A 27,518-nucleotide genomic window follows, 5' to 3' on the forward strand; every position below is an offset into this window, starting at 1 on the left:
CAGAATAGACCTGCTTGTTGAAAACTTCAACAAGACACACACCTCTCATTAGGACTGTGTGTGTGTTTTCTAGTCTACACCTGTGTGATCAATCAGTTTAGTCCAGTTCAGAATGAAAATTATTTATTGTATTTTAGCAGCAAACAGTTCCAACCTAGACACATATGTAAGAGTGTTTAAATGGGGGGGAAATGAACATTAAAATAGATTTATATGGGTATTTAATTGAATTGTTATTTGTTTTAGGCATAAGGGCAATGAAATGTACCGATATTTACATATAGTTGCATATTGTCCTAAGCTTGGGTCCCAGGAAAAACACAATCTGTAATTTGGGTCCCAGGCTGAAAAACTTTAAGAACCCCTGCACTATGTTGTTTACGTTGTGCATCTACGTCATATTGCGGACTCTACCTTTAAGTTTGTTTTGACCAAATAGATCATTATTGTGCTCCTTGTCTGGGACTCAAGTATAATGAACTCTTTAATCATATTTTGAGTTAAAAACAATTATCAGTTAACTCACATTTCTCAGGTCCAGGCTTGATCCAACTCTCTCCACCATGGTCTCTGGTGTCCTCAGGTCCAGACTTGATACAACTCTCTCCACCATGGTCTCTGGTGTCCTCAGGTCCAGGCTTGATACAACTCTCTCCACCATGGTCTCTGGTGTCCTCAGGTCCAGGCTTGATACAACTCTCTCCACGATGGTCTCTGGTGTCCTCAGGTCCAGGCTTGATACAACTCTCTCCACCATGGTCTCTGGTGTCCTCAGGTCCAGACTTGATACAACTCTCTCCACGATGGTCTCTGGTGTCCTCAGGTCCAGACTTGATACAACTCTCTCCACCATGGTCTCTGGTGTCCTCAGGTCCAGACGTGATACAACTCTCTCCACGATGGTCTCTGGTGTCCTCAGGTCCAGACTTGATACAACTCTCTCCACCATGGTCTCTGGTGTCCTCAGGTCCAGGCTTGATCCAACTCTCTCCACGATGGTCTCTGGTGTTCTCAGGTCCAGGCTTGATCCAACTCTCTCCACGATGGTCTCTGGTGTCCTCAGGTCCAGGCTTGATACAACTCTCTCCACCATGGTCTCTGGTGTCCTCAGGTCCAGGCTTGATACAACTCTCTCCACCATGGTCTCTGGTGTCCTCAGGTCCAGGCTTGATACAACTCTCTCCACCATGGTCTCTGGTGTCCTCAGGTCCAGGCTTGATACAACTCTCTCCACGATGGTCTCTGGTGTCCTCAGGTCCAGACTTGATACAACTCTCTCCACCATGGTCTCTGGTGTCCTCAGGTCCAGGCTTGATACAACTCTCTCCACCATGGACTCTGGTGTCCTCAGGTCCAGGCTTGATACAACTCTCTCCACGATGGTCTCTGGTGTCCTCAGGTCCAGGCTTGATACAACTCTCTCCACGATGGTCTCTGGTGTCCTCAGGTCCAGGCTTGATACAACTCTCTCCACCATGGTCTCTGGTGTCCTCAGGTCCAGGCTTGATACAACTCTCTCCACCATGGTCTCTGGTGTCCTCAGGTCCAGGCTTGATCCAACTCTCTCCACCATGGTCTCTGGTGTCCTCAGGTCCAGGCTTGATACAACTCTCTCCACCATGGTCTCTGGTGTCCTCAGGTCCAGGCCTGATACAACTCTCTCCACCATGGTCTCTGGATTTGGTAAAGCAGAAGGTTAGACTGTGAATAAACTAAATACAACTTATAAAGGCTTGATATAGCATACATACAGTCTTCATAAGCAATACAAAGTGTGTACAAAGGGTGACAAAACAGCTCCCTATGTAGGGTGCATTGTCAAATGTGACATAACATACTATGTCAACTTCAAAATGTGGTCCTGTGTAGCTCAGTTCAAAGAGCACGGTGCTTGAAATGTCAGGGTTGTGGGTTCGACTCCCACCAGGGAAGAGCATATGCTAAATTATGTAAATGTGACATAACCCCCCCTATGTCAACGTTGATAAAAGCAATACTGATGGTGACATTGCTTATCTTGATGAAAGCCCCTAGAGATGTGAAGTCACCAGGTATCATATGAGTTACACCCCCCCCCCCCCAAAAACACTGCACTGTGCTTCTGACACAAAATTGAGACCTACACCTGAGTGAGACTGACATTACAGTGAGGCTGTCCTATTCAACAGGTTCTGATGCCCTCTAGTGGTTAGAGTGAGACTGACATTACAGTGAGGCTGTTCACTGTATGGGATTCTCTACTTTACATAGTCTCTGTTCTGATCATTCACTGTATGGGATTCTCTACTTTACATAGTCTCTGTTCTGCTCATTCGCTGTATGGGATTCTCTACTTTACATAGTCTCTGCTCATTCACTGTATGGGATTCTCTACTTTACATAGTTTCTGTTCTACTCATTCACTGTATGGGATTCTCTACTTTACATAGTCTCTGTTCTGATCATTCACTGTATGGAATTCTCTACTTTACATTTTCTCTGCTCATTCACTGTATGGAATTCTCTACTTTACATTTTCTCTGCTCATTCACTGTATGGAATTCTCTACTTTACATTTTCTCTGCTCATTCACTGTATGGGATTCTCTACTTTACATTGTCTCTGCTCATTCACTGTATGGGATTCTCTACTTTACATAGTCTCTGTTCTGATCATTCACTGTATGGAATTCTCTACTTTACATTGTCTCTGCTCATTCACTGTATGGGATTCTCTACTTTACATAGTCTCTGTTCTGATCATTCATTGTATGGGATTCTCTACTTTACATTGTCTCTGCTCATTCACTGTAAGGAATTCTCTACTTTACATTGTCTCTGCTCATTCACTGTATGGGATTCTCTACTTTACATTGTCTCTGCTCATTCACTGTATGGGATTCTCTACTTTACATAGTCTCTGCTCATTCACTGTATGGGATTCTCTACTTTACATAGTCTCTGTTCTACTCATTCACTGTATGGGATTCTCTACTTTACATAGTCTCTGCTCATTCACTGTATGGGATTCTCTACTTTACATAGTCTCTGCTCATTCACTGTATGGGATTCTCTACTTTACATAGTCTCTGTTCTACTCATTCACTGCCCAGAGAACAGACCACTCTGGTGATTTCAGTGATGAATGTAAAAAAATGAAAGTTAGATCTCAATCCATGTCTACAAGATCACATACTGATAGTATTCTACAGAACCCAATATACACTACCGGTCAAAAGATTTAGAACATCTACTCACTATTTTTTACTATTTTCTACATTGTAGAATAATAGTGAAGACATCAAAACTATGAAATAACACATATGGAATCATGTAGTAACCAAAAAAGTGTTGAACAAATCAAAAAATATTTTTGATTCTTCAAATAGCCACCCTTTGCCTTGATGACAGCTTGGCACACTCTTGGCATTCTCTCGGCACTGCCTCTCAGTGCTAGAGGCATCACTACAGACCCTGGTTCGATTCCAGGCTGTATCACAACCGGCCGTGATTGGGAGTCCCATAGTACAGTGTACAATTGGCAGTCATTGTAAATAAGAATTTGTTCTTAACTGACTTGCCTAGTTAAATAAACACACATATACATACATATATATATACACATATACACATATATACACATATACACATATATACACATATATACACATATATACACATATATACACATATATACACATATATACATATACATATACACATATATATACATATACACATATATACACATATATACACACATATATACACATATATACACATATATACACATATACACACATATATACACATATATACACATATATACATATATATACATATACACATATATACACATATATACATACACACACACACACATATATATATACACACACATACATACATACACACACACATATACATGCATAAATTATCTATGGGATTATAATGGATGACAGAACCCTGTGAGTTTGTATTCTGAATTTCATGGTCGCACATTGAGATTCATGGTTACAAGTACGATTCCTCTTCGCTACTTCCTGAGATTTGATTGATGGAACAATCCAGCCAATGGTTGCAACAATATGTGGCTGTGGTTTTGGCTGATTGGTCAGGAGTAAAAAAAGGTCCTACCCACAAAGCAACTGAAACCATTTTTTACAGAAATCTCTTTCTATTAACTTACTAAACTGTTTACAAGTTTACGAATCTCTTGGTATTGTGACACTGACAGAACTCTGAGCACAGATAAAAAGTGTATTTTTTGATTCACAGCAGAATATTCATACTAGTAAATGGGTCTGTAATAATTCTGAAAATAAATGATTCTTGCAAATCGTATTGAGCGTATTCAAAATGTCAAGTTATAAGTCGCCAGGTGTACGGTGTTTCCTTCGACATGTTGGTGTCAAGAAGCAGTGCGGCTTGGCTGGGTTGTGATTTCGGAGGACGCACTCTCGGCCTTCGCCTCTCCAGAGTCTGTACGGGAGTTGCAGCGATGAGACAAGACTGTAACTACCAATTAGATACCACGAAAAAGGGGTGAAAAACAACAACACAACATGACACAAGATTGTGAAATGTAATTACAGATTTGTGAATCGTAATTGCAACCACAAATCTCAATGTGTGACGACAAACTCACAGGGTTTTGTCATCATCGAAATATGTGGGATTGGATAGAAACCTAGCTTGTTACCAGTTGGATAGAAACCTAGCCTGTTACCAGTTGGACAGAAACCTAGCTTGTTACCAGTTGGATAGAAACCTAGCCTGTTACCAGTTGGATAGAAACCTAGCTTGTTACCAGTTGGATAGAAACCTAGCTTGTTACCAGTTGGATAGAAACCTAGCCTGTTACCAGTTGGATAGAAACCTAGCCTGTTACCAGTTGGATAGAAACCTAGCCTGTTACCAGTTGGATAGAAACCTAGCTTGTTACCAGTTGGATAGAAACCTAGCCTGTTACCAGTTGGATAGAAACCTAGCTTGTTACCAGTTGGATAGAAACCTAGCCTGTTACCAGTTGGATAGATTCCTAGCTTGTTACCAGTTGGATAGAATCCTAGCTTGTTACCAGTTGGATAGAAACCTAGCTTGTTACCAGTTGGATAGAAACCTAGCCTGTTACCAGTTGGATAGAAACCTAGCCTGTTACCAGTTGGAAAGAAACCTAGCCTGTTACCAGTTGGATAGAAACCTAGCCTGTTACCAGTTGGATAGAAACCTAGCCTGTTACCAGTTGGTAGAATCCTAGCTTGTTACCAGTTGGATAGATTGTTACCAGTTGGATAGAAACCTAGCTTGTTACCAGTTGGATAGAAACCTAGCCTGTTACCAGTTGGATAGAAACCTAGCCTGTTACCAGTTGGATAGAAACCTAGCTTGTTACCAGTTGGATAGAAACCTAGCCTGTTACCAGTTGGATAGAAACCTAGCTTGTTACCAGTTGGATAGAAACCTAGCCTGTTACCAGTTGGATAGATTCCTAGCTTGTTACCAGTTGGATAGAATCCTAGCTTGTTACCAGTTGGATAGAAACCTAGCTTGTTACCAGTTGGATAGAAACCTAGCCTGTTACCAGTTGGATAGAAACCTAGCCTGTTACCAGTTGGATAGAAACCTAGCCTGTTACCAGTTGGATAGAAACCTAGCCTGTTACCAGTTGGATAGAAACCTAGCCTGTTACCAGTTGGATAGAAACCTAGCCTGTTACCAGTTGGTAGAATCCTAGCTTGTTACCAGTTGGATAGATTGTTACCAGTTGGATAGAAACCTAGCTTGTTACCAGTTGGATAGAAACCTAGCCTGTTACCAGTTGGATAGAAACCTAGCCTGTTACCAGTTGGATAGAAACCTAGCCTGTTACCAGTTGGATAGAAACCTAGCTTGTTACCAGTTGGATAGAAACCTAGCCTGTTACCAGTTGGATAGAAACCTAGCCTGTTACCAGTTGGATAGAACCCTAGCCTGTTACCAGTTGGATAGATTGTTCCCAGTTGGATAGAAACCTAGCCTGTTACCAGTTGGATAGATTGTTACCAGTTGGATAGAAACCTAGCTTGTTACCAGTTGGATAGAAACCTAGCTTGTTACCAGTTGGATAGAAACCTAGCCTGTTACCAGTTGGATAGAAACCTAGCCTGTTACCAGTTGGATAGAAACCTAGCCTGTTACCAGTTGGATAGAAACCTAGCTTGTTACCAGTTGGATAGAAACCTAGCCTGTTACCAGTTGGATGGTAACCTAGCCTGTTACCAGTTGGATGGAAACCTAGCTTGTTACCAGTTGGATAGAAACCTAGCCTGTTACCAGTTGGATAGAAACCTAGCTTGTTACCAGTTGGATAGAAACCTAGCTTGTTACCAGTTGGATAGAAACCTAGCCTGTTACCAGTTGGATAGAAACCTAGCCTGTTACCAGTTGGATAGAAACCTAGCTTGTTACCAGTTGGATAGAAACCTAGCCTGTTACCAGTTGGATAGAAACCTAGCCTGTTACCAGTTGGATGGTAACCTTGCCTGTTACCAGTTGGATAGAAACCTAGCCTGTTACCAGTTGGATAGAAACCTTGCCTGTTACCAGTTGGATAGAAACCTAGCCTGTTACCAGTTGGATAGAAACCTAGCCTGTTACCAGTTGGATAGAAACCTAGCCTGTTACCAGTTGGATGGTAACCTTGCCTGTTACCAGTTGGATAGAAACCTAGCTAGCAGTTGGTCCTAGGATGTTTTTACGTAATGATATAGGCCTACATTTTATGTAATTTGGAAACACTTCTCTTCAAATTAGTTGTATATCATTAAAATAACTATATTTACAATTATCTCTTACCTCTTAGAACTGGTGTCTTGAGGCAGACTCTTTTTAGAGGGTGTGGCCCCTTCCTCTCGGTCAGAATACTTCCTCTTAGAGGCAGTGCCTCTCTTCTCGCTCTCCCCAGAGAGACTCATTTCAGAGGCAGTGGTCCCCTCCTCTCTCTCCCCACAGAGACTCATCCACTATCTGGATTTGGGTGAATGAGAAATGGGGAGGCTTGGGCAAGTTGCTATGGGGAGGGGTGCAGGGCTGTGGACCGGGGTTGGGGTAGCCAGGTGGAAAGCATGGCCAGCCGTAGAAAAATGCTTTTTGAAATTCTCAATTATCACGGATTTAATCGGTGGTGACAGTGTTTCCTAGCCTCAGTGCTGTGGGCACCTTGGAGGAGGTGCTCTTATTCTCCATGGACTTTAGTGTCCCATAACGTTTGGGGTTTGTGCTACAGGATGCAAATTTATGTTTGAAAAAGCTAGCCTTTGCTTTCCTAACTGCCTGTGTATATTGGTTCCTAACTTCCCTGAAAAGTTGCATATCGCGGGGGCTATTCGATGCTAATGCAATACGCCACAGGATGCTTTTGAGCTGGTCAAGGGCAGTCAGGTCTGGAGTGAACCAAGGGCTATATCTGTTCCTGGTTTTAAATTTTTTTAATGGAAAATGCTTATTTAAGATGGTGAGGAAAGCACTTTTAAAGAATAACCAGGCATCCTCTACTGACGGAATGAGGTCAATATCCTTCCAGGATACCCGGGCCAGGTCAATTAGAAATGCCTGCTCGCTGAAGTGTTTTAGGGAGCGTTTGACAGTGATGTGGGGTGGTCGTTTGACCGCAGACCCATTACGGACGCAGGCAATGAGGCACCGACAGAGATGGCCGCCTCGCTTCTCTTCGCGTTCCTAGGAAACTATGCAGTATTTGGTTTTTTGTGTGTTATTTCTTCCATTGTTACCCCAGGTAATCTTAGGTTTTATCACATACAGTCGGGAGGAACTATTGGATATAACAGCAACGTCAACTCACCATCATTACGACCAGGAATATGACTTTCCAAAAGCGGATCCTGTGTTTTGCCCACTACCCAGGACAATGGATCGGATCGCAGCCGGCGACCCAAAACAACGAGGCCGTAGAAGGGGCAGACGGAGAGGTCTTCTGGTCAGGCTCCGTAGACGGGCACATCACGCACTGCTCCCGAGCATACTACTCGCCAATGTCCAGTCTCTTGACACCAAGGTAGATGAAATCCGTGGGTAGCCTTCCAGAGGGACGTCAGAGACTGTAACGTTCTTTGTTTCACGGAAACATGGCTCACTCGAGACACGCTATCGGAGTCGGTACAGCCAGCTGGTTTCTTCACACATCGCGCCGACAGAAACAAGCATCTTTCTGGTAAGAAGAAGGGCGGGGGTGTATGCCTTATATGATTAACGAGATGTGGTGTGATCATAACAACATACAGGAACTCAAGTCCTTCTGTTCACCTGACTTAGAATTCCTCACAATCAAATACCAACCACATTATCTACCTACAGAATTCTTGTTGATTATAAACACAGCCGTATATATTCCCCCCAAGCAGACACATCGATGGCCCTGAACAAACTTCATTTGACTCTATGTAAACTGGAAACCACATATCCTGAGGCTGCATTTATTGTAGCTGTGTATTTTAACAAGGCTAATCTGAAAACAAGGCTCCCTAAATTCTACAGTGGTAGGCTTGATTACCAACAACGACGAGACGGCCTACAGGGAGGAGGTGAGGGCCCTCGGTGTGTGGTGTCAGGAAAATAACCTCACACTCAACGTCAACAAAACAAAGGAGATGATCATGGACTTCAGGAAACAGCAGAGGGAGCACCCCCCATCCACATCGACGGGACAGTAGAAAGTTTTAAGTTCCTCAGCGTACACATCACGGACAAACTGAAATAGTCCAACCACACAGACAGCATGGTGAAGAAGGCGCAGCAGCGCCTCTTCAACCTCAGGAGGCTGAAGAAATTTGGCTTGTCACCATAAAACACTCACAAACTTTTACAGATGCACAATTGTGAGCATCACCGCCTGGTACAGCAACTGCTCCGCCCATAACCGTAAGGGTCTCCAGAGGGTAGTGAGGTTTGCACAACGCATCACCGGGGGCAAACTACCTGCCCTCCAGGACATCTACACCACCCGATGTCACAGGAAGGCCAAAAAGATCATCAAGGACAACAACCACCCGAGCCACTGCCTGTTCACCCTGCTATCATCCAGAAGGCGAGGCCAGTACAGGTGCATCAAAGCAGAGACCGAGAGACTGAAAAACAGCTTCGATCTCAAGGCCATCAGACTGTTAAACAGCCACCACTAACATTGAGTGGCTGCTGCCAACATACTGACTCAACTCCAGCCACTTTAATAATGGAAAAATTGATGTAATAAATGTATCACTAGTCACTTTAAACAATGCCACTTATATATGTTTACATACCCTACATTACTCATCTCATATGTATATACTGTACTCTATACCATCTACTGCATCTTGCCATCTTGATGTAATATATCACTAGACACTTTAAACAATGCCACTTATATAATGTTTACATACCCTACATTACTCATCTCATATGTATATACTGTACTCTATACCATCTACTGCATCTTGCCTGTGCCGTTCGGCCATCACTCATTCATATATATTTGTTTATGTACATATTCTTATTCATTCCTTTACACTTGTGTGTATAAAGGTAATTGTTGTGAAATTGTTAGGTTAGATTACTGGTTGGATATTACTGCATTGTCGGAACTAGAAGCACAAGCATTTCGCTACACTCGCATTAACATCTGCTAACCATGTGTATGTGACAAATACAATTTGATTTGATCGCTGAGATCCTGGTTGAAGACAGCAGAGGTGTATTTGGAGGGCAGGTTGGTTAGGATGACATCTATGAGGGTGCCCATGTTTACAGATTTGGGTTTGTACCTGGTACATTCATTGATAATTTGTGTGAGATTGAGGGCATCAAGTTTAGATTGTAGGATGGCCGGGGTGTTAAGCATGTCCCCGTTTAGGTCACCTAACAGCACGAGCTCTGAAGATAGATTGGGGTTAATCAATTCACATATGGTGTCCAGGGCACAGCTGGGGGCAGGAGGAGGTCAATAGCAAGTGGCAACCATGAGAGACTTGTTTCTGGAAAGGTGGATTTTTAAAAGTAGAAGCTCAAATAGTTTGGTCACAGACCTGGATAGTTTGGCAAAACTCTGCAGGCTAACTCTGCCCCTTTGGCAGTTATATTTTTGTCGGAAAATAGTTAAGGACGGAAATTTCAGGCTTGGCTGGGTTGTGATTACGGAGAACGCACGACTCTCGGCATTCGCTTCTCCGGAGTCCGTACGGGAGATGCAGCGATGAGACAAGACTAACTACCAATTGGATGCCACGAAATTGGGGAGAAAAAAAACGGGTGCATTTTTACATTTTATTTAAATAAATTATAATCGCTATCTTGTGCAGTCAATCGCCCATACCCTACCTCATAGCCACATACCCTACCGCATAGCCCTGTCGCCTATAATATAACATAATCAATATGAATCAGCATCAATGTAAGGAAGCCTAAACATATCATTATTGAAAGTTGAAATCAGTAATGTAATAATATAAGAATTCTGCGGATGTCTTACACCCTAAATTACACCCTAAATCACCTTTCTCTGCGATGGCCTAACTTCTCCAAAAACACGTCTCTACATAACATTGTAAAAGAAAGCTACAAACCTCAGAAACATGTTTTCTTCGGCCGATGGTGTCCATTTATTCATCTACTTCCTTATAGATGTACTTCCTGTTTCAACACAGTGGGCGGGTTTAACACGTATACGTTTATTTTATATATTCATATTTATGTCATGTAAAGTCTCCATACACTTCATGTAAGTATTCAGCCCATATAATGTGATTTTCTGGTAAAAGTGGATTTATATTTTATTTCAGGATTTGATTGAGTGATGTTTAACAGTGCTACCAGGAGAGGGCAGTGTGACAACAACCAGGTTTGGCAGGAGGAACTAGACGGTCATGCCTCTGTTGTTGTGGTAACATGATAGGATGGGTTGTTGGTTAGGAATAGATAACAGAGCCACGGTTGGACACTTCAGCATTCAGCCATGGTTGGACGAGTCAGCCGTGAGTGGATATCTGTATCAGCCACTGTTGGATAGCTCAGCCGTAGCTGCATACTAGTCATGTTCGGATAATAGAGGCGTGGTGGGATGTACCAGTCAGCTATGATTGGATAGCTACGGTAGCTCCGCCCCGTTCATAGTCCCAGACCCAAAACGCTCCCAGTCTCTCAGCCACCGTGCAAGAGTGAACATCTCCCGTGACTGTTATTTCTTAACTTGTCAAAGCTTGAAATCTGTTCACTCATTTCCATCCCAGCCCGAAACCGTATCTGCAGAACAGCACTTTTTTTTTTAGGAGTTTTGATATTCTTATATTGTTACGGTACTTTTTGATACTGTTTGTAAGTATCCCATGTTATGCACCGAATTTGTAATTGTATTTGAATGTGAAATTAAAATAAAAATTAATTAAAAAAAAAAATATATATATATATATATATATATGTATGCTTATGTGTACAACGTGGTGCTTTGTTGAATAAAACGGAAACAAACCAACCAGAATATAGTCATGTCTTTAATTTCACATTTCAATATTATATCAACTCGTTCATGGAGGTAATAGACATTTAGGGAGGCAGAGTATGACAGTATGAAAACATAACACTGTAAAAAAAAACAAGAACAAGTTTAAATGTGTACTCAATTTCCAGGGGCTTCCTCTACGTGAAGCAGAGCCGTCCTGAGCCTCCATTACAGGAACTCAGTGCCAGAGTGAACTTCTCCCCTTATACTATATGATATATTGTGTACGACCGATGATATTTAACAAAAGGGGACAGAGGAATCAGGGTGATGGTTATGTTAGTTGGATTCGTCTGCTGGTTTGAAGCTCAAAAAGCTGCTTCACTCCGAGGAGCTGCTGTAGTGTTGCCGGCACGGAGAAGTTAGGCTGGGCTCTGTGAGGACGATGGCAGTCAGAGGAAGGAACACGGCTGCGTTACGACACCAGTCAAATCGATGCGCAGCTCTACTATCTCGGTTGCAGCTCCGCGGGACGAGAGTCTTTCACATGAGAACATCCAACCACGGCTGAATTGTCCGATCAATGTTAAGTCAAGTCAGTCACTGTAAAACCAAGCTGTACTGGATAGAAAATAGTAGATAGTAAGTTGACCTACCCGGTCGAAGCATACTACTAATCTACTGGAGAAATGTGGCTCACTTTTGTAAGTGAATGGAAATACAAGTCACTATAAAACCACCACTGTGTCTCTACTCACTGACACTGAGCTGTCCGAAGAAACCAGAAGGGAGCTGCCAACCATCATCATCAGAAGAACAACAATTCAGCCAGAAACACTCCGATTGACTGCTGCTGAGGCTTGAACACTGCCAGAGAGAACTGCGTTGATTATGAAGGGGAAAGGTGTAATGACGGTTTTCCTACTTGCACTTGTTGCAAAATCCTCCGTGTCTCTTCCGATCACTATAACCGTGATGTTGAATCACCCAGTTACACCGCCCTGCTCTGGATCATGCCGTGGTGGCAGAAATAAGACGGGAAGGAAAGATCCATAGAATAAATGGAACATTCTGCCATCACTCCGTGGATCCAAGACCAAGAAAACACATCCCATCAGGAAAAAACACTGGCATGTCACGCTCTGCTCTGTCGTCGCTGCCAGCCACCAGCAAGACTGATACACACTTCATCGGCGTCTCTCTACTGCCACCGTGCGATAGTCTCGGCTCCCATGGTGAACTTCACCCCTTTACACACCGGTATAGCGGAGGGGGGAGAGAGATTCGGAAGAAATGCTGAGCTCCGCTGCAGCCCAGCCCACTGAAATCCTACTAGGCCGCCTACAATGGTTGTGTGCCATGTCACTGACAATAATAAAATACATCTTTCATGCAGAACTCTCCGTCTTCAGTCATTCAAATAATATGTTTAGATATTAAGGAGGCTGTATGTTTGTATTATCACAGCACTATAATAAAAGGGGGGTCCTCAGAATCCATTGTGAGACTAAAAACGTCAAGTGTCGTCAATAGCAACGACGAGACAGCCTATAGACAGACAAGAAGCGCAGTGTCTAACAGCGATGTGCAGCGGAAACAACCTGGAGCTGAACACGAAGAAAAGAAAGGACGTCATAGAGGATTTTATAAATGTTTTATTTGTTCCCTGTGACTGTTATACTGTCTACCTCTGTGTGCTATGTAGACCTACTATATGTGAGAGAGCTAAAATGAGACGTAATGAAACAGGCAGGGAGCAGGACTCGAACCCTCGACCTTCTAGCCCGAAGTCCAGCGCGCTATCGACTGTGCCGCAAAAGCATATTCAAGCAGAGAGTCGCTATCCGCGGATATAAGCCCAGGGTCGTTACACTATATAATGATATTGTGTAGGTTAGATGATATTTAACAAAAGGGGACAGAGGACACGGAGACATGGTTATGTTAGTTGGATTAGTCTGCTGGTTTGACGCTCAAAAAGCGGCTTCACTCCGAGGAGCTGCTGTAGTGTTGCCGGCACGGAGAAGTTAGGCTGGGCTCTGTGAGGACGATAGCAGTCAGAGGCAGGAACACGGCTGCGTTACGACACCAGTCAAATCGATGCGCAGCTCTACTATCTCGGTTGCAGCTCCGCGGGACGAGAGTCTTTCACATGAGAACATCCAACCACGGCTGAATTGTCCGATCAATGTTAAGTCAAGTCAGTCACTGTAAAACCAAGCTGTACTGGATAGAAAATAGTAGACAGTAAGTTGACCTACCCGGTCGAAGCATACTACTAATCTACTGGAGAAATGTGGCTCACTTTTGTAAGTGAATGGAAATACAAGTCACTATAAAACCACCACTGTGTCTCTACTCACTGACACTGAGCTGTCCGAAGAAACCAGAAGGGAGCTGCCAACCATCATCATCAGAAGAACAACAATTCAGACAGAAACACTCCGATTGACTGCTGCTGAGGCTTGAACACTGCCAGAGAGAACTGCGTTGATTATGAAGGGGAAAGGTGTAATGACTGTTTTCCTACTTGCACTTGTTGCAAAATCCTCTGTCTCTTCCTATCACTATAACCGTGATGTTGAATCACCCAGTTATACCGCCCTGCTCTGGATCATGCCGTGGTGGCAGAAATAAGACGGGAAGGAAAGATCCATAGAATAAATGGAACATTCTGCCATCACTCCGTGGATCCAAGACCAAGAAAACACATCCCCTCAGGAAAAACCACTGGCATGTCACGCTCTGCTCTGCCGTCGCTGCCAGCCACCAGCATGACTGACACACACTTCATCGGCGTCTCTCTACTACCACTGTGCGATGGTCTCGGCTCCCATGGTGAACTTCACCCCTTTACACACCGGTATAGCTGAGGGAGGAGAGAGATTCGGAAGAAATGCTGTGGTGGTTTTACAGTAGATTAGTAGTCCTCAGAATCCATTGTGAGACTAAAAACGTCATAAGTGTCGTCAATAACAACGACGAGACAGCCTATAGACAGACAAGAAGCGCAGTGTCTAACAGCGATGTGCAGCGGAAACAACCTGGAGCTGAACACGAAGAAAAGAAAGGACGTCATAGAGGATTTTATAAATGTTTTATTTGTTCCCTGTGACTGTTATACTGTCTACCTCTGTGTGCTATGTAGACCTACTATATGTGAGAGAGCTCCAAAGTATAATTCCAATATATTACTTTTAATAGGTCCTTGCAAATGGCAATTATACTACTTGAATAAAATAGATTAATCTACTTGAATAAAATTTAGAAAAGCTTCTGATTGAGTTTGGAACTGTCAGATAATTTCTGTAGCACAGAAATATAACGATAGTAAAATGAGACGTAATGAAACAGGCAGGGAGCAGGACTCGAACCCTCGACCTTCTAGCCCGAAGTCTAGCGCGCTATCGACTGTGCCCCAAAGGAATACTCAAGCAGAGAGTCGCTATCCACGCTTATAAACCCAGGCTCGTTACACTATATGATATATTGTATACGACCGATGATATTATGATATTTAACAAAAGGGGACAGAGGACACGGGGACATGGTTATGTTAGTTGGATTAGTCTGCTGGTTTGAAGCTCAAAAAGCGGCTTCACTCCGAGGTACAGCAGTAGTGTTGCAGGCACGGAGAAGTTAGGCTGGGCTCTGTGAGGACGATGGCAGTCAGAGGCAGGGACACGGCTGCGTTACGACACCAGTCAAATCGATGCGCATCTCTACTATCTCGGTTGTAGCTCCGCGGGACGAGAGTCTTTCACATGAGAACATCCAACCACGGCTGAATTGTCCGATCAATGTTAAGTCAAGTCAGTCACTGTAAAACCAAGCTGTACTGGATAGAAAATAGTAGATAGTAAGTTGACCTACCCGGTCGAAGCATACTACTAATCTACTGGAGAAATGTGGCTCACTTTTGTAAGTGAATGGAAATACAAGTCACTATAAAACCACCACTGTGTCTCTACTCACTGACACTGAGCTGTCCGAAGAAACCAGAAGGGAGCTGCCAACCATCATCATCAGAAGAACAACAATTCAGCCAGAAACACTCCGATTGACTGCTGCTGAGGCTTGAACAGTGCCAGAGAGAACTGCGTTGATTATGAAGGGGAAAGGTGTAATGACTGTTTTCCTACTTGCACTTGTTGCAAAATCCTCCGTGTCTCTTCCGATCACTATAACCGTGATGTTGAATCACCCAGTTACACCGCCCTGCTCTGGATCATGCCATGGTGGCAGAAATAAGACGGGAAGGAAAGATCCATAGAATAAATGGAACATTCTGCCATCACTCCGTGGATCCAAGACCAAGAAAACACATCCCCTCACGCAAAAACACTGGCATGTCACGCTCTGCTCTGCCGTCGCCGCCAGCCAACAGCATGACTGACACACACTTCATCGGCGTCTCTCTACTGCCACCGTGCGATAGTCTCGGCTCCCATTGTGAACTTCACCCCTTTACACACCTGCATATAGCTGAGGGGCGAGAGAGATTCGGAAGAAATGCTGAGCTCCGCTGCAGCCCAGCCCACTGAAATCCTACTAGGCCGCCTACAATTGACACGCCACATTGCATCAACCAATGGCTGTGTGCCATGTCACTGACAATAATAAAATACATCTTTCATGCAGAACTCTCCGTCTTCAGTCATTCAAATAATATGTTTAGATATTAAGGAGGCTGTATGTTTGTATTATCACAGCACTATAATAAAAGGGGGGTCCTCAGAATCCATTGTGAGACTAAAAACGTCAAGTGTCGTCAATAACAACGACGAGACAGCCTATAGACAGACAAGAAGCGCAGTGTCTAACAGCGATGTGCAGCGGAAACAACCTGGAGCTGAACACAACGAAAAGAAAGGACGTCATAGAGGATTTTATAAATGTTTTATTTGTTCCCTGTGACTGTTATACTGTCTACCTCTGTGTGCTATGTAGACCTACTATATGTGAGAGAGCTCCAAATAATAATTCCAATATATTACTTTTAATAGGTCCTTGAAAATGGCAATTATACTACTTGAATAAAATGGATTAAACTACTTTAATCAAATTTAGAAAAGCTTCGGATTGAGTTTGGAACTATCATATAATTTCTGTACCACAGAAATATAACGATAGTAATATAACGATACTAAAATGAGACGTAATGAAACAGGCAGGGAGCAGGACTCGAACCCTCGACCTTCTAGCCCGAAGTCTAGCGCGCTATCGACTGTGCCCCAAAAGCATATTCAAGCAGAGAGTCGCTATCCGCGGATATAAGCCCAGGGTCGTTACACTATATAATGATATTGTGTAGGTTAGATGATATTTAACAAAAGGGGACAGAGGACACGGAGACATGGTTATGTTAGTTGGATTAGTCTGCTGGTTTGACGCTCAAAAAGCGGCTTCACTCCGAGGAGATGCTGTAGTGTTGAGGGCACGGAGAAGTTAGGCTGGGCTCTATGAGGACGATGGCAGTCAGAGGCAGGAACACGGCTGCGTTACGACACCAGTCAAATCGATGCGCAGCTCTACTATCTCGGTTGCAGCTCCGCGGGACGAGAGTCTTTCACATGAGAACATCCAACCACGGCTGAATTGTCCGATCAATGTTAAGTCAAGTCAGTCACTGTAAAACCAAGCTGTACTGGATAGAAAATAGTAGATAGTAAGTTGACCTACCCGGTCGAAGCATACTACTAATCTACTGGAGAAATGTGGCTCACTTTTGTAAGTGAATGGAAATACAAGTCACTATAAAACCACCACTGTGTCTCTACTCACTGACACTGAGCTGTCCGAAGAAACCAGAAGGGAGCTGCCAACCATCATCATCAGAAGAACAACAATTCAGCCAGAAACACTCCGATTGACTGCTGCTGAGGCTTGAACACTGCCAGAGAGAACTGCGTTGATTATGAAGGGGAAAGGTGTAATGACGGTTTTCCTACTTGCACTTGTTGCAAAATCCTCCGTGTCTCTTCCGATCACTATAACCGTGATGTTGAATCACCCAGTTACACCGCCCTGCTCTGGATCATGCCGTGGTGGCAGAAATAAGACGGGAAGGAAAGATCCATAGAATAAATGGAACATTCTGCCATCACTCCGTGGATCCAAGACCAAGAAAACACATCCCCTCAGGAAAAAACACTGGCATGTCACGCTCTGCTCTGCCGTCGCTGCCAGCCACCAGCATGACTGACACACACTTCATCCGCGTCTCTCTACTACCACCGTGCGATAGTCTCGGCTCCCATGGTGAACTTCACCCCTTTACACACCGGTATAGCTGAGGGAGGAGAGAGATTCGGAAGAAATGCTGAGCTCCGCTGCAGCCCAGCCCACTGAAATCCTACGAGGCCGCCTACAATTGACACGCCACATTGCATCAACCAATGGCTGTGTGCCATGTCACTGACAATAATAAAATACATCTTTCATGCAGAACTCTCCGTCTTCAGTCATTCAAATAATATGTTTAGATATTAAGGAGGCTGTATGTTTGTATTATCACAGCACTATAATAAAAGGGGGGTCCTCAGAATCCATTGTGAGACTAAAAACGTCATAAGTGTCGTCAATAGCAACGACGAGACAGCCTATAGACAGACAAGAAGCGCGATGTGCAGCGGAAACAACCTGGAGCTGAACACGAAGAAAAGAAAGGACGTCATAGAGGATTTTATAAATGTTTTATTTGTTCCCTGTGACTGTTATACTGTCTACCTCTGTGTGCTATGTAGACCTACTATATGTGAGAGAGCTCCAAATAATAATTCCAATGTATTACTTTTAATAGGTCCTTGCAAATGGCAATTATACTACTTGAATACAATTTAGAAAAGCTTCTGATTGAGTTTGGAACTGTCATATAATTTCTGTAGCACAGTGTCAGATATTGAATAGAGGTGGTAGTGTCAGATATTGAATAGAGGTGCCAGTGTCAGATATTGAATAGAGGTGGTAGTGTCAGATATTGAATACAAACAAAAGGTTTGATTGGCTCACTCAGTCGAGGTTTGATGAGTAACAATAAAAACATAGCAACAAAGAGAGGACAAATAGCACAATTCAAGTTGCTTTATCAATGACAAATATACTTCATATTAGTAGTCAATACTCACCAATAAGCCCACCGCTAACTAGCTATCAGTTTCACATCCGTTACACTTACCTATCATCACCTTCACATTAAAAATAGAAGTCTTCTCTGTTCACATAGCCTATCACCTTCACATTAAGAGTATAGGTCTTCTCTGATTACATAGCCTTGTTGAACTCGTTTTGGGATGGTGCTCTTATGGTGATTTTGGTGCCGTCTATTGCTCCATTCGTATTTGGGAACCCATTCAATCAGTTGTGCGATGATAGAAATGGTATATTACACGTTTGCTGATGATTAGATCCTCAACATTGCCTCATCGAGGGATGTGAGATGCCGCTGACGAATCCGCGAGCATCCGGTTGAAACGTGCCGGTTACCAAAAACCCGAGGGTGGATAAGCACTTTGACGTGCACCCGAATGGCTTGGGTTCGCCTTTCAAAGTAGGTCTCATATCCTCACAAGATCGGTTTTGGGAAACGATATCTGATCAGCCAATCTGTACTTCCTCCTAAAAAAAAAAAAGTCCCACCTGTCTGTAAAAACGGACTCCCTGCGAAATGCAACGGTGACAAATCTTCCAACAGAGCAGATCAGACATCTCTCATCTTTCGTAAGTTATATCGTTATTTTAGTGGTCATGTTTGATTGACATTTCCTGAATTAAAGCAACAGACAACCAGAACATGTTGAACCATCCTGCCTGTCTATTCTGCCAGTTGACTACAACTGTTGATCTGAAGCTGTGAACAAAGATATGGGGTCCATCTCCCCAAGAAGGTTGATCATCCTGGAACTTTGACTCGGTTCCTTTTCTCAACACCATGTCGATGATGTCACGTGCCTTCTCTGCCCTCTCAGCTATCCCCCTTTAGTGAGTCCATTTCCTCATTTCATTCAGACAGAGTGAGTTGTAATCCCGTAAAGAATCTAAGGAAGGTCTTTCGTCAAGATGTCAACGTGGTGGTGTGTATCTTTGACTAGCATGACTATCAGCTTCCCCATCTGTATAGGACAAGAGATCATTCCAGTTCATACCCTTAATTGCGTTTTCAAAATCATGTTGTGGAAATTCTTCCACACAGAGACACTCGAAGTCAATCTGAAATGAGCTGGAAAGGTTCAAACCAATCAGGATCTCTCCCTGGTCAGACCCAACTCAATGTACCATAGTACACATGTCAATCAGGATCTCTCCCTGAAGCACATGAATAAAACACATGTTTAAAGAATAGCAAACATTACAATTTAAAATCATTTAAGTGTCTTTGTCCACAGACTAGGAGACAGGCCTCAGCATCTTCAGATTAGGTGGAGAAGTGTCTTTGTCCATAGACTAGGAGACAGGCCTCAGCATCTTCAGATTAGGTGGAGAAGTGTCTTTCTCCACAGACTAGGAGACAGGCCTCAGCATCTTCAGATTAGGTGGAGAAGTGTCTTTGTCCATAGACTAGGAGACAGGCCTCAGCATCTTTAGATTAGGTGGAGAAGTGTCTTTGTCCACAGACTAGGAGACGGGCCTCAGCATCTTCAGATTAGGTGGAGAAGTGTCTTTGTCCACAGACTAGGAGACAGGCCTCAGCATCTTCAGATTAGGTGCTACAAGACAGAGGATGGAGGAGAGATCAGAAAGTATGGTGAAGAAGGAGGAGTGAGATACACCTGAGATAATGATGTGATGATGGTCCTATGATACACCTGAGATAATGATGTGATGATGGTCCTATGATACACCTGAGATGATGTGATGATGGTCCTATGATACACCTGAGATAATGATGTGATGATGGTCCTATGATACACCTGAGATAATGATGAGATAATGATGAGATGATGGTCCCATGATACACCTGAGATGATGATGTGATGATGGTCCTATGATAGAACTATAATAGGACACATTTATTACAGGCAGCAACACAAACACATGCTTCCATTCTGAAAAGTGCTTTATCTTTGATCTGGGTAGCTAAGTTTTTATTTGACCTATATTTAATCATTCCACATATTCAAGGGAGGGAGAAAAGAAACCGGTCTTACCTAGATTCACTCAAGTACTTAACAAGATGTTGTTCATGTTCCCTGAGAGCTTTGAGACAAGCTCCCATCACTTCTGGTCCTTTAGGGAGGACTGCATTCAGTAGTTTTCTCATTCGCTCCTGTTCAGTTGTTTCAGCTGTTATTCTGGAGTACTCTTCATCACCAATCATGCTCTTTGACGACAGATCATCTGCTATTGGCATTGGGTTTTTGACTCCCTGAATGAGTTCAGCCCTATGTTTCTTCAGAAACTCCTCAGCAGGAATCCCAGAGAGTGTTAATGCTGAAGGGGGGTGAAATAAATGAATATGTCTTTAGGGTGAACAGCAGCTGTTTCTACATCTAACAGTCTCTCCAGTTACCATTCCTCTGATAGTCATGTCTTGTATAGAGCTGACACCAGGGTTGTAGTCAATTCATATGCAAGTCATATTCAAAAATAATAAATTGCCTTCCCATTAGTCATTGAAAATTGAGAATGTTGTTTTTCCCTTCCCATTAGTCATTGAAAATGGAGAATGTTGTTTTCCCTTCCCATTGGTCATTGAAAATTGAGAATGTTGTTTTTCCCTTCCCATTGGTCATTGAAAATTGAGAATGTTTTTTTTCCCTTCCCATTGGTCATTGAAAATGGAGAATGTTGTTTTTCCCTTCCCATTGGTCATTGAAAATTGATGCCCTTTTCCGGTTAATGAATTTGAATTTCAGTTTACTTCCTGAATGGACTGATTTATTTGGAATTGACGCCTACCCTGGCTGACACGACTGTCTATTCTACATAACATACAGAGCCTTGCAAAAGTGTTCATACCCCTTGGATTTCTCTATTGTGTTACATAGTGGGATTAAAATGGATTTAACTGTAATGTTTAGTCAACTATCTACTGAAAATACTCTGTAATGCCAAAGTGGACCTGTCCCCCATACAGGAGAAAACTGAGGATGGATCAACAACATTGTAGTGACTCCATCATAACGACTTAAATGAGAGAGTGAAACACAACACATCACTGAGTAACTGCCTCCTTATTTTCAAGCATGGTGGTGGCTACTTCATGGTATGGGTATGCTTGACATCAGCAAATACTGGGGAGTTTTTCAGGATGAAAAGAAACAGGATGGAGCTAAGAACAGGCAAAATCCTAGAGGAAAACCTGGTTCAGTCTGCTTTACACCAGACACAGGGAGATGATTTCACCTTTCAGCAGGACAATAACCTATAACACAAGGCCAAATCTACACTGGAGTTTCTTACCAAGAAGACAATGAATGTTCCTGAGTGGCCGAGTTAAACTTAAATCTGCTTGTAAATCTATGACAAGATGTGAAAATGGCTGTCTATACCCATGATCTCCAACATCTTGACAGAGCTTGAAGAATTATGACAATAATAATGGGTTAATATTGTACAATCCAGGTGTGTAAAGCTCTTAGAGACTTACCCAAGAAGACTCCCTGCTGTAATGACTCTTAGAGACTTACCCAAGAAGACTCCCAGCTGTAATCACTGCCAAAGGTGTTTCTCAGTATTGACTCAGGGGGCTGAATACTTATGGAAACACTATTTTACGTACTTAATTTCTATCTAAATATATATATATATCCTTTGACATTAGTGTACTTTGTGTAGATTGTTGACCAAGAAATTACAATTAAATCCCCTTTTATCCCAATTTGTAACACTATAAAATGTGATGCAGATACTTTTGAAAGACTCTGTATTTCTGTCTGAATGTTCTATATCATTTCACCCCACTGAACAAGACTCATGAAGACCTTCATCACCCCACTGAACACGACTCATGAAGACCTTCATCACCCCACTGAACAAGACTCATGAAGACCTTCATCCACCCCACTGAACAAGACTCATGAAGACCTTCATCACCCCCACTGAACACGACTCATGAAGACCTTCATCACCACACTGAACAAGACTCATGAAGACCTTCATCCACCCCACTGAACAAGACTCATGAAGATCTTCATCCCCCCCACTGAACAAGACTCATGAAGACCTTCAACAGTGTCCTTCATCACGACTTGAAGAGACGTGAGCTCTGTGACCTCGTCCACAAAGACAAACTTACGTGTTGGATGAGAGTCTTTGCTGTATTCATCTGAAAGACAAACAAGAGAAAATATCATAAAACACTTTTAACAGCATCTGTTAGAAAAGGACATTGATGATTGACATACTGTTCATGTCCAGTATTACTTACCTTTTGATACCACTGATTTCCATACTGTCCTCTCATCATCCCCGATTAACTCCATCTCAATGTCCACCCCTGTGTTTCCCATTATCATCTTACAACAGCTTGGTGTGGTGTTTGCAGGTAACAGCTGAATCTTCTGTAGGAGGCCATATGGTGCAACACGAGAGAGAGAGAGAGAGAATGATATTCTAGTAATTCATATACAATATGACAGATTCATGTCCTCAGCCTAATAAAACTGCACCTCTGGATAGATGGAAGTAGAGTGTGGATTCTTGAGTGCAAACCAAGTGTTCATCTTTAAGGGCCCGTTTGGACTTGACAGGAGAAATTCTGAATATCCTTGGGACACCTGATCTTTCTCCCGTTCCCGAACAGCCTACAAAATGAGAGATGTAGTAGTCAGTCACAACAATGTAGTCTCATAATTCACACAACATGCAGCTCACTGGGAAATCCATTTTTGTCAACACTATCGTTATTGATTTACCATTATTTTATCAGATAAGTTGACTAGGAAGAGATTCTCTTTTACAGCAACGACCTGGGGAATAGTTACAGCGGAGAGGGAGAGGGGATAAATGAGCCAATTGGAAGCTGAGGATGATTAGGTAGCCATGATGGTATGAGGGTCAGATTGGAAGTTTAGCCAGGATACCAGGTTAACACCCCTACTCTTACGATAAGTACCATGGGATCTTTAGTGACCATGGAGAGTCAGGACACCGGGGTTAACACCCCTACTCTTACGATAAGTACCATGGGATCTTTAGTGACCATGGAGAGGACACCCATTTAATGTCCCATCTGTAATACAGCACCCTACACAGGGCAATGTCCCCTTCACTGCCCAGGGGCAATGTCCCCTTCACTGCCCAGGGGCAATGTCCCCTTCACTGCTCAGGGGCAATGTCCCCTTCACTGCCCAGGGGCAATGTCCCCTTCACTGCTCAGGGGCAATGTCCCCTTCACTGCTCAGGGGCAATGTCCCCTTCACTGCCCAGGGGCAATGTCCCCTTCACTGCCCAGGGGCAATGTCCCCTTCACTGCCCAGGGGCAATGTCCCCTTCACTGCCCAGGGGCATTGGGTTCTCCTTCGACCAGAGGGAAGAGTGCCGTCTACTGGCTCTTCAAATGAACGAGACAGAAATAGATTTGTCACAGAGCTGCATGTTGTCTTTGTAATCTAGAGATTTTCAACAAACTATCAGCTTTCCTTCAGTAAGATTCAACATACTGTTGACACTTCAGTGATAGTGGCTCACCTCTTTCTGACTGGAGTTTCTGAGGAGCAGGTACAGCCTTGAAATTAATGTTGACTTTTTTACTGCCATGTAGAGGACCACGTCACAGTGGACATCTACGATCCAAGAAAAGATATAGCTCAGTATAACAGCGATAGCTGAGAACTTGGGATGGAGAATCTTAGCATGGAATCTGGTGACCTCATGCACTTCCTCTAAAGACACTCCATGTTCCTCTACATGAAGAATCTTCATCTCATTCCTCAGGGAAGGGTTGGTCCCTGAACAACACAATACAAAGGAGACAGAAAGACATATTGTATTATTCATCCAACTAAAACACAAAGAATATGCAGTACCAGATCACAGTAAACTCAAACTCTCAGAATAGTTTATTCATTAATTGAGGAAGTGAAACTCAGCTACATGGAAATGTCTTTCTGAATACTATTTCTACATGGTTTTACCTAAACAGACAAAGTGTGGCAGATGAACTTCCTTCAGTTCACCTAACTCCATAGTGATGTCCAGCAATGGACCACCTTGTGTGTACTGCATGTCTTTCAGAAGTTGACTGTAGGGTTCCCAGTTCCTGAAGTGATACTTCAGAATGACATCTCTCTCACACAGCCAGCGGAGCCCAGACACTGTGCACTCATAACTCCCTTTGGGTGTCCTGTGCCTGAGAGCAACAACAAGATGTGGTAGAGAGGGTCAATGGTCAAATGGAGAGGTTGGATTAGAATACTATTCCCAAAGGTAATGGGGAAATACACTAGCAGGTGGAATGAAATGTTAAAAGTAGTTATTTTACCTGAACATTGTCACTCCCTGGACAGTGGAAGTCAAGGGTTCAATCTGAAGCCAGTGTGTGGAGTCCTGGACAAGGACAAGCATGTCAGTAATACATATGGGGCCTGTTTCCTGGACACAGATTGAGTCTAGTGCTGGATTTAAAGCATGCTCAATGGAAGTTTCAATAGAACGTTCTTTAAGGTCCAGGACTAGACTTAATCCGTGTCTGGGAAACTGGCCAATAAAACCAAAATAACTAATCTAATGTATTTATTCAATGTTACATGGAATGCTGGTGATTTATCAATTAAACTGTCTAATGACAAAATATGACACCAGCTAAAATCCTGCATGACTACAAGCAGAACACAGGACTGTCTATATCCCAGGATGAATGGTTGGTCAGTACACACCTCAGTACACACCTGGCTTTGAGACTGTGTTTATATTACTAAAGCAGAACACAGGACTGTCTATATCCCAGTATGAATGGTTGGTCAGTACACACCTGGCTTTGAGACTGTGTTTATATTACTAAAGCAGAACACAGGACTGTCTATATCCCAGTATGAATGGTTGGTCAGTACACACCTGGCTTTGAGACTGTGTTTATATTACTAAAGCAGAACACAGGACTGTCTCTATCCCAGTATGAATGGTTGGTCAGTACACACCTGGCTTTGAGACTGTGTTTATATTACTAAAGCAGAACACAGGACTGTCTATATCCCAGTATGAATGGTTGGTCAGTACACACCTGGCTTTGAGACTGTGTTTATATTACTAAAGCAGAACACAGGACTGTCTATATCCCAGTATGAATGGTTGGTCAGTACACACCTGGCTTTGAGACTGTGTTTATATTACTAAAGCAGAACACAGGACTGTCTCTATCCCAGTATGAATGGTTGGTCAGTACACACCTGGCTTTGAGACTGTGTTTATATTACTAAAGCAGAACACAGGACTGTCTATATCCCAGTATGAATGGTTGGTCAGTACACACCTGGCTTTGAGACTGTGTTTATATTACTAAAGCAGAACACAGGACTGTCTATATCCCAGTATGAATGGTTGGTCAGTACACACCTGGCTTTGAGACTGTGTTTCTATTACTAAAGCAGAACACAGGACTGTCTATATCCCAGTATGAATGGTTGGTCAGTACACACCTGGCTTTGAGACTGTGTTTCTATTACTAAAGCAGAACACAGGACTGTCTATATCCCAGTATGAATGGTTGATCAGTACACACCTGGCTTTGAGACTGTGCCTGACTCCTGCAGGTATGTAAAAGTAAGAATTGACATTATGACTTACCTTAACATGGTCACAAGTCTTACAGCTCTGAGGAATCCCTGAAGTCAAAAGTAGTTATTTAAAATGAACAATGTAATAATGAATAAATAATTATTAAATTAAACTTGTTATAAAAATGAATATAAGTGAGCAACAGTCTCAAAATGTACACTCATTAGCATACCCTAATCTGACATTAGTGTTATATTAATTAATGTTTGTGGAAGCAGGAAACAACATCGTTCTGGTCCATGTTTTGTAGATGTTTGGGGGCCTGATTTCTGGTAGATCCTAGGATGAGAGCTTAAAGGTAGAGTCAGATAAATTATGTTGTACGAGCAGCACCACAGATATTGTGATGAGCAAGATGCCCGACTTCTCTCTCACACAGTATCTGCCATGTGCACCGGTCCTTTTCACTCTCTTACAGCGGAGAGGTTGAGTGTTCGCCACGGGACCAAAACAGCGGAGAAGTTTAGCGCTCCAACACTCTTAGCTGTTGTAGAAATTGACCCATTATCCTGTTTACGTTGAGCATCTATGTCACATCGCTGACTCTACATTTAAGTTTGTTTTGACAAAATAGATCATGATTGTGCTCCTTGTCTGGGACTAAACTATAATGAATGCTTTAAAACTATTTTGAGTTAAAAACAGTTATCAGTTAAATCACCTTTCTCAGGTCCAGGCTTGATCCAACTCTCTCCTCCATGGTCTCTGGTGTTCTCAGGTCCAGGCTTGATCCAACTCTCTCCTCCATGGTCTCTGGTGTTCTCAGGTCCAGGCTTGATCCAACTCTCTCCACCATGGTCTCTGGTGTTCTCAGGTCCAGACGTGATACAACTCTCTCCACCATGGTCTCTGGTGTCCTCAGGTCCAGGCTTGATCCAACTCTCTCCACCATGGTCTCTGGTGTCCTCAGGTCCAGGCTTGATCCAACTCTCTCCTCCATGGTCTCTGGTGTCCTCAGGTCCAGGCTTGATCCAACTCTCTCCACCATGGTCTCTGGTGTCTTCAGGTCCAGGCTTGATACAACTCTCTCCTCCATGGTCTCTGGTGTCCTCAGGTCCAGGCTTGATACAACTCTCTCCTCCATGGTCTCTGGTGTCCTCAGGTCCAGGCTTGATCCAACTCTCTCCTCCATGGTCTCTGGTGTCCTCAGGTCCAGGCTTGATCCAACTCTCTCCACCATGGTCTCTGGTGTCCTCAGGTCCAGGCTTGATCCAACTCTCTCCACCATGGTCTCTGGTGTCCTCAGGTCCAGGCTTGATCCAACTCTCTCCACCATGGTCTCTGGTGTTCTCAGGTCCAGGCTTGATACAACTCTCTCCACCATGGTCTCTGGTGTCCTCAGGTCCAGGCTTGAT

The 27,518-nt window shown here is 43.2% G+C and overlaps 2 protein-coding genes across 4 annotated transcripts in view; both read right to left on the reverse strand.

Moving 5' to 3' along the window:
- Positions 1-26,061, reverse strand: part of LOC109878781 (NACHT, LRR and PYD domains-containing protein 1b allele 5-like) — a 34,684-nt gene extending 8,623 nt beyond the window's left edge. Inside the window, exon 1 of one of the 3 annotated variants that reach the window (XR_004209493.1) lies at positions 527-4,316. The gene's annotated coding sequence lies outside the window, so the exon portion shown is untranslated. Of the gene's footprint in view, positions 1-526; positions 4,317-25,277 lie in introns of those variants that run through there. The other 2 variants (XM_031821836.1, XM_031821835.1) reach the window with 2 other exon arrangements.
- Positions 11,488-26,869, reverse strand: LOC116373091 (NACHT, LRR and PYD domains-containing protein 1b allele 2-like). Its single transcript, XM_031821838.1, has 10 exons — positions 26,825-26,869; positions 26,173-26,210; positions 24,872-24,936; positions 24,525-24,739; positions 24,079-24,338; positions 23,058-23,192; positions 22,817-22,949; positions 22,685-22,714; positions 20,595-20,877; positions 11,488-20,153 (listed from the first exon to the last, which is right to left on the reverse strand). Exons 3-10 carry the CDS (start codon positions 24,877-24,879, stop codon positions 20,147-20,149), a joined length of 1,071 nt encoding a protein of 356 aa, XP_031677698.1. The 5' UTR covers positions 24,880-24,936; positions 26,173-26,210; positions 26,825-26,869; the 3' UTR covers positions 11,488-20,146.
- Positions 26,870-27,518: the final 649 nt, after the last annotated feature.

The sequence above is a fragment of the Oncorhynchus kisutch genome, unplaced genomic scaffold (assembly GCF_002021735.2).
Source record: "Oncorhynchus kisutch isolate 150728-3 unplaced genomic scaffold, Okis_V2 scaffold4019, whole genome shotgun sequence".
In the NCBI taxonomy this organism is placed as follows: domain Eukaryota; kingdom Metazoa; phylum Chordata; class Actinopteri; order Salmoniformes; family Salmonidae; genus Oncorhynchus; species Oncorhynchus kisutch.

Coding starts and splice junctions, on each gene's coding strand:
- LOC116373091 (XM_031821838.1), bottom strand. Junction 24,339..24,524: donor GCCACACTTTGTCTGTTTAG/GTAAAACCATGT, acceptor TGTGTTGTTCAG/GGACCAACCCTTCCCTGAGG. Junction 22,715..22,816: donor GAAATCAGTGGTATCAAAAG/GTAAGTAATACT, acceptor TTTGTCTTTCAG/ATGAATACAGCAAAGACTCT.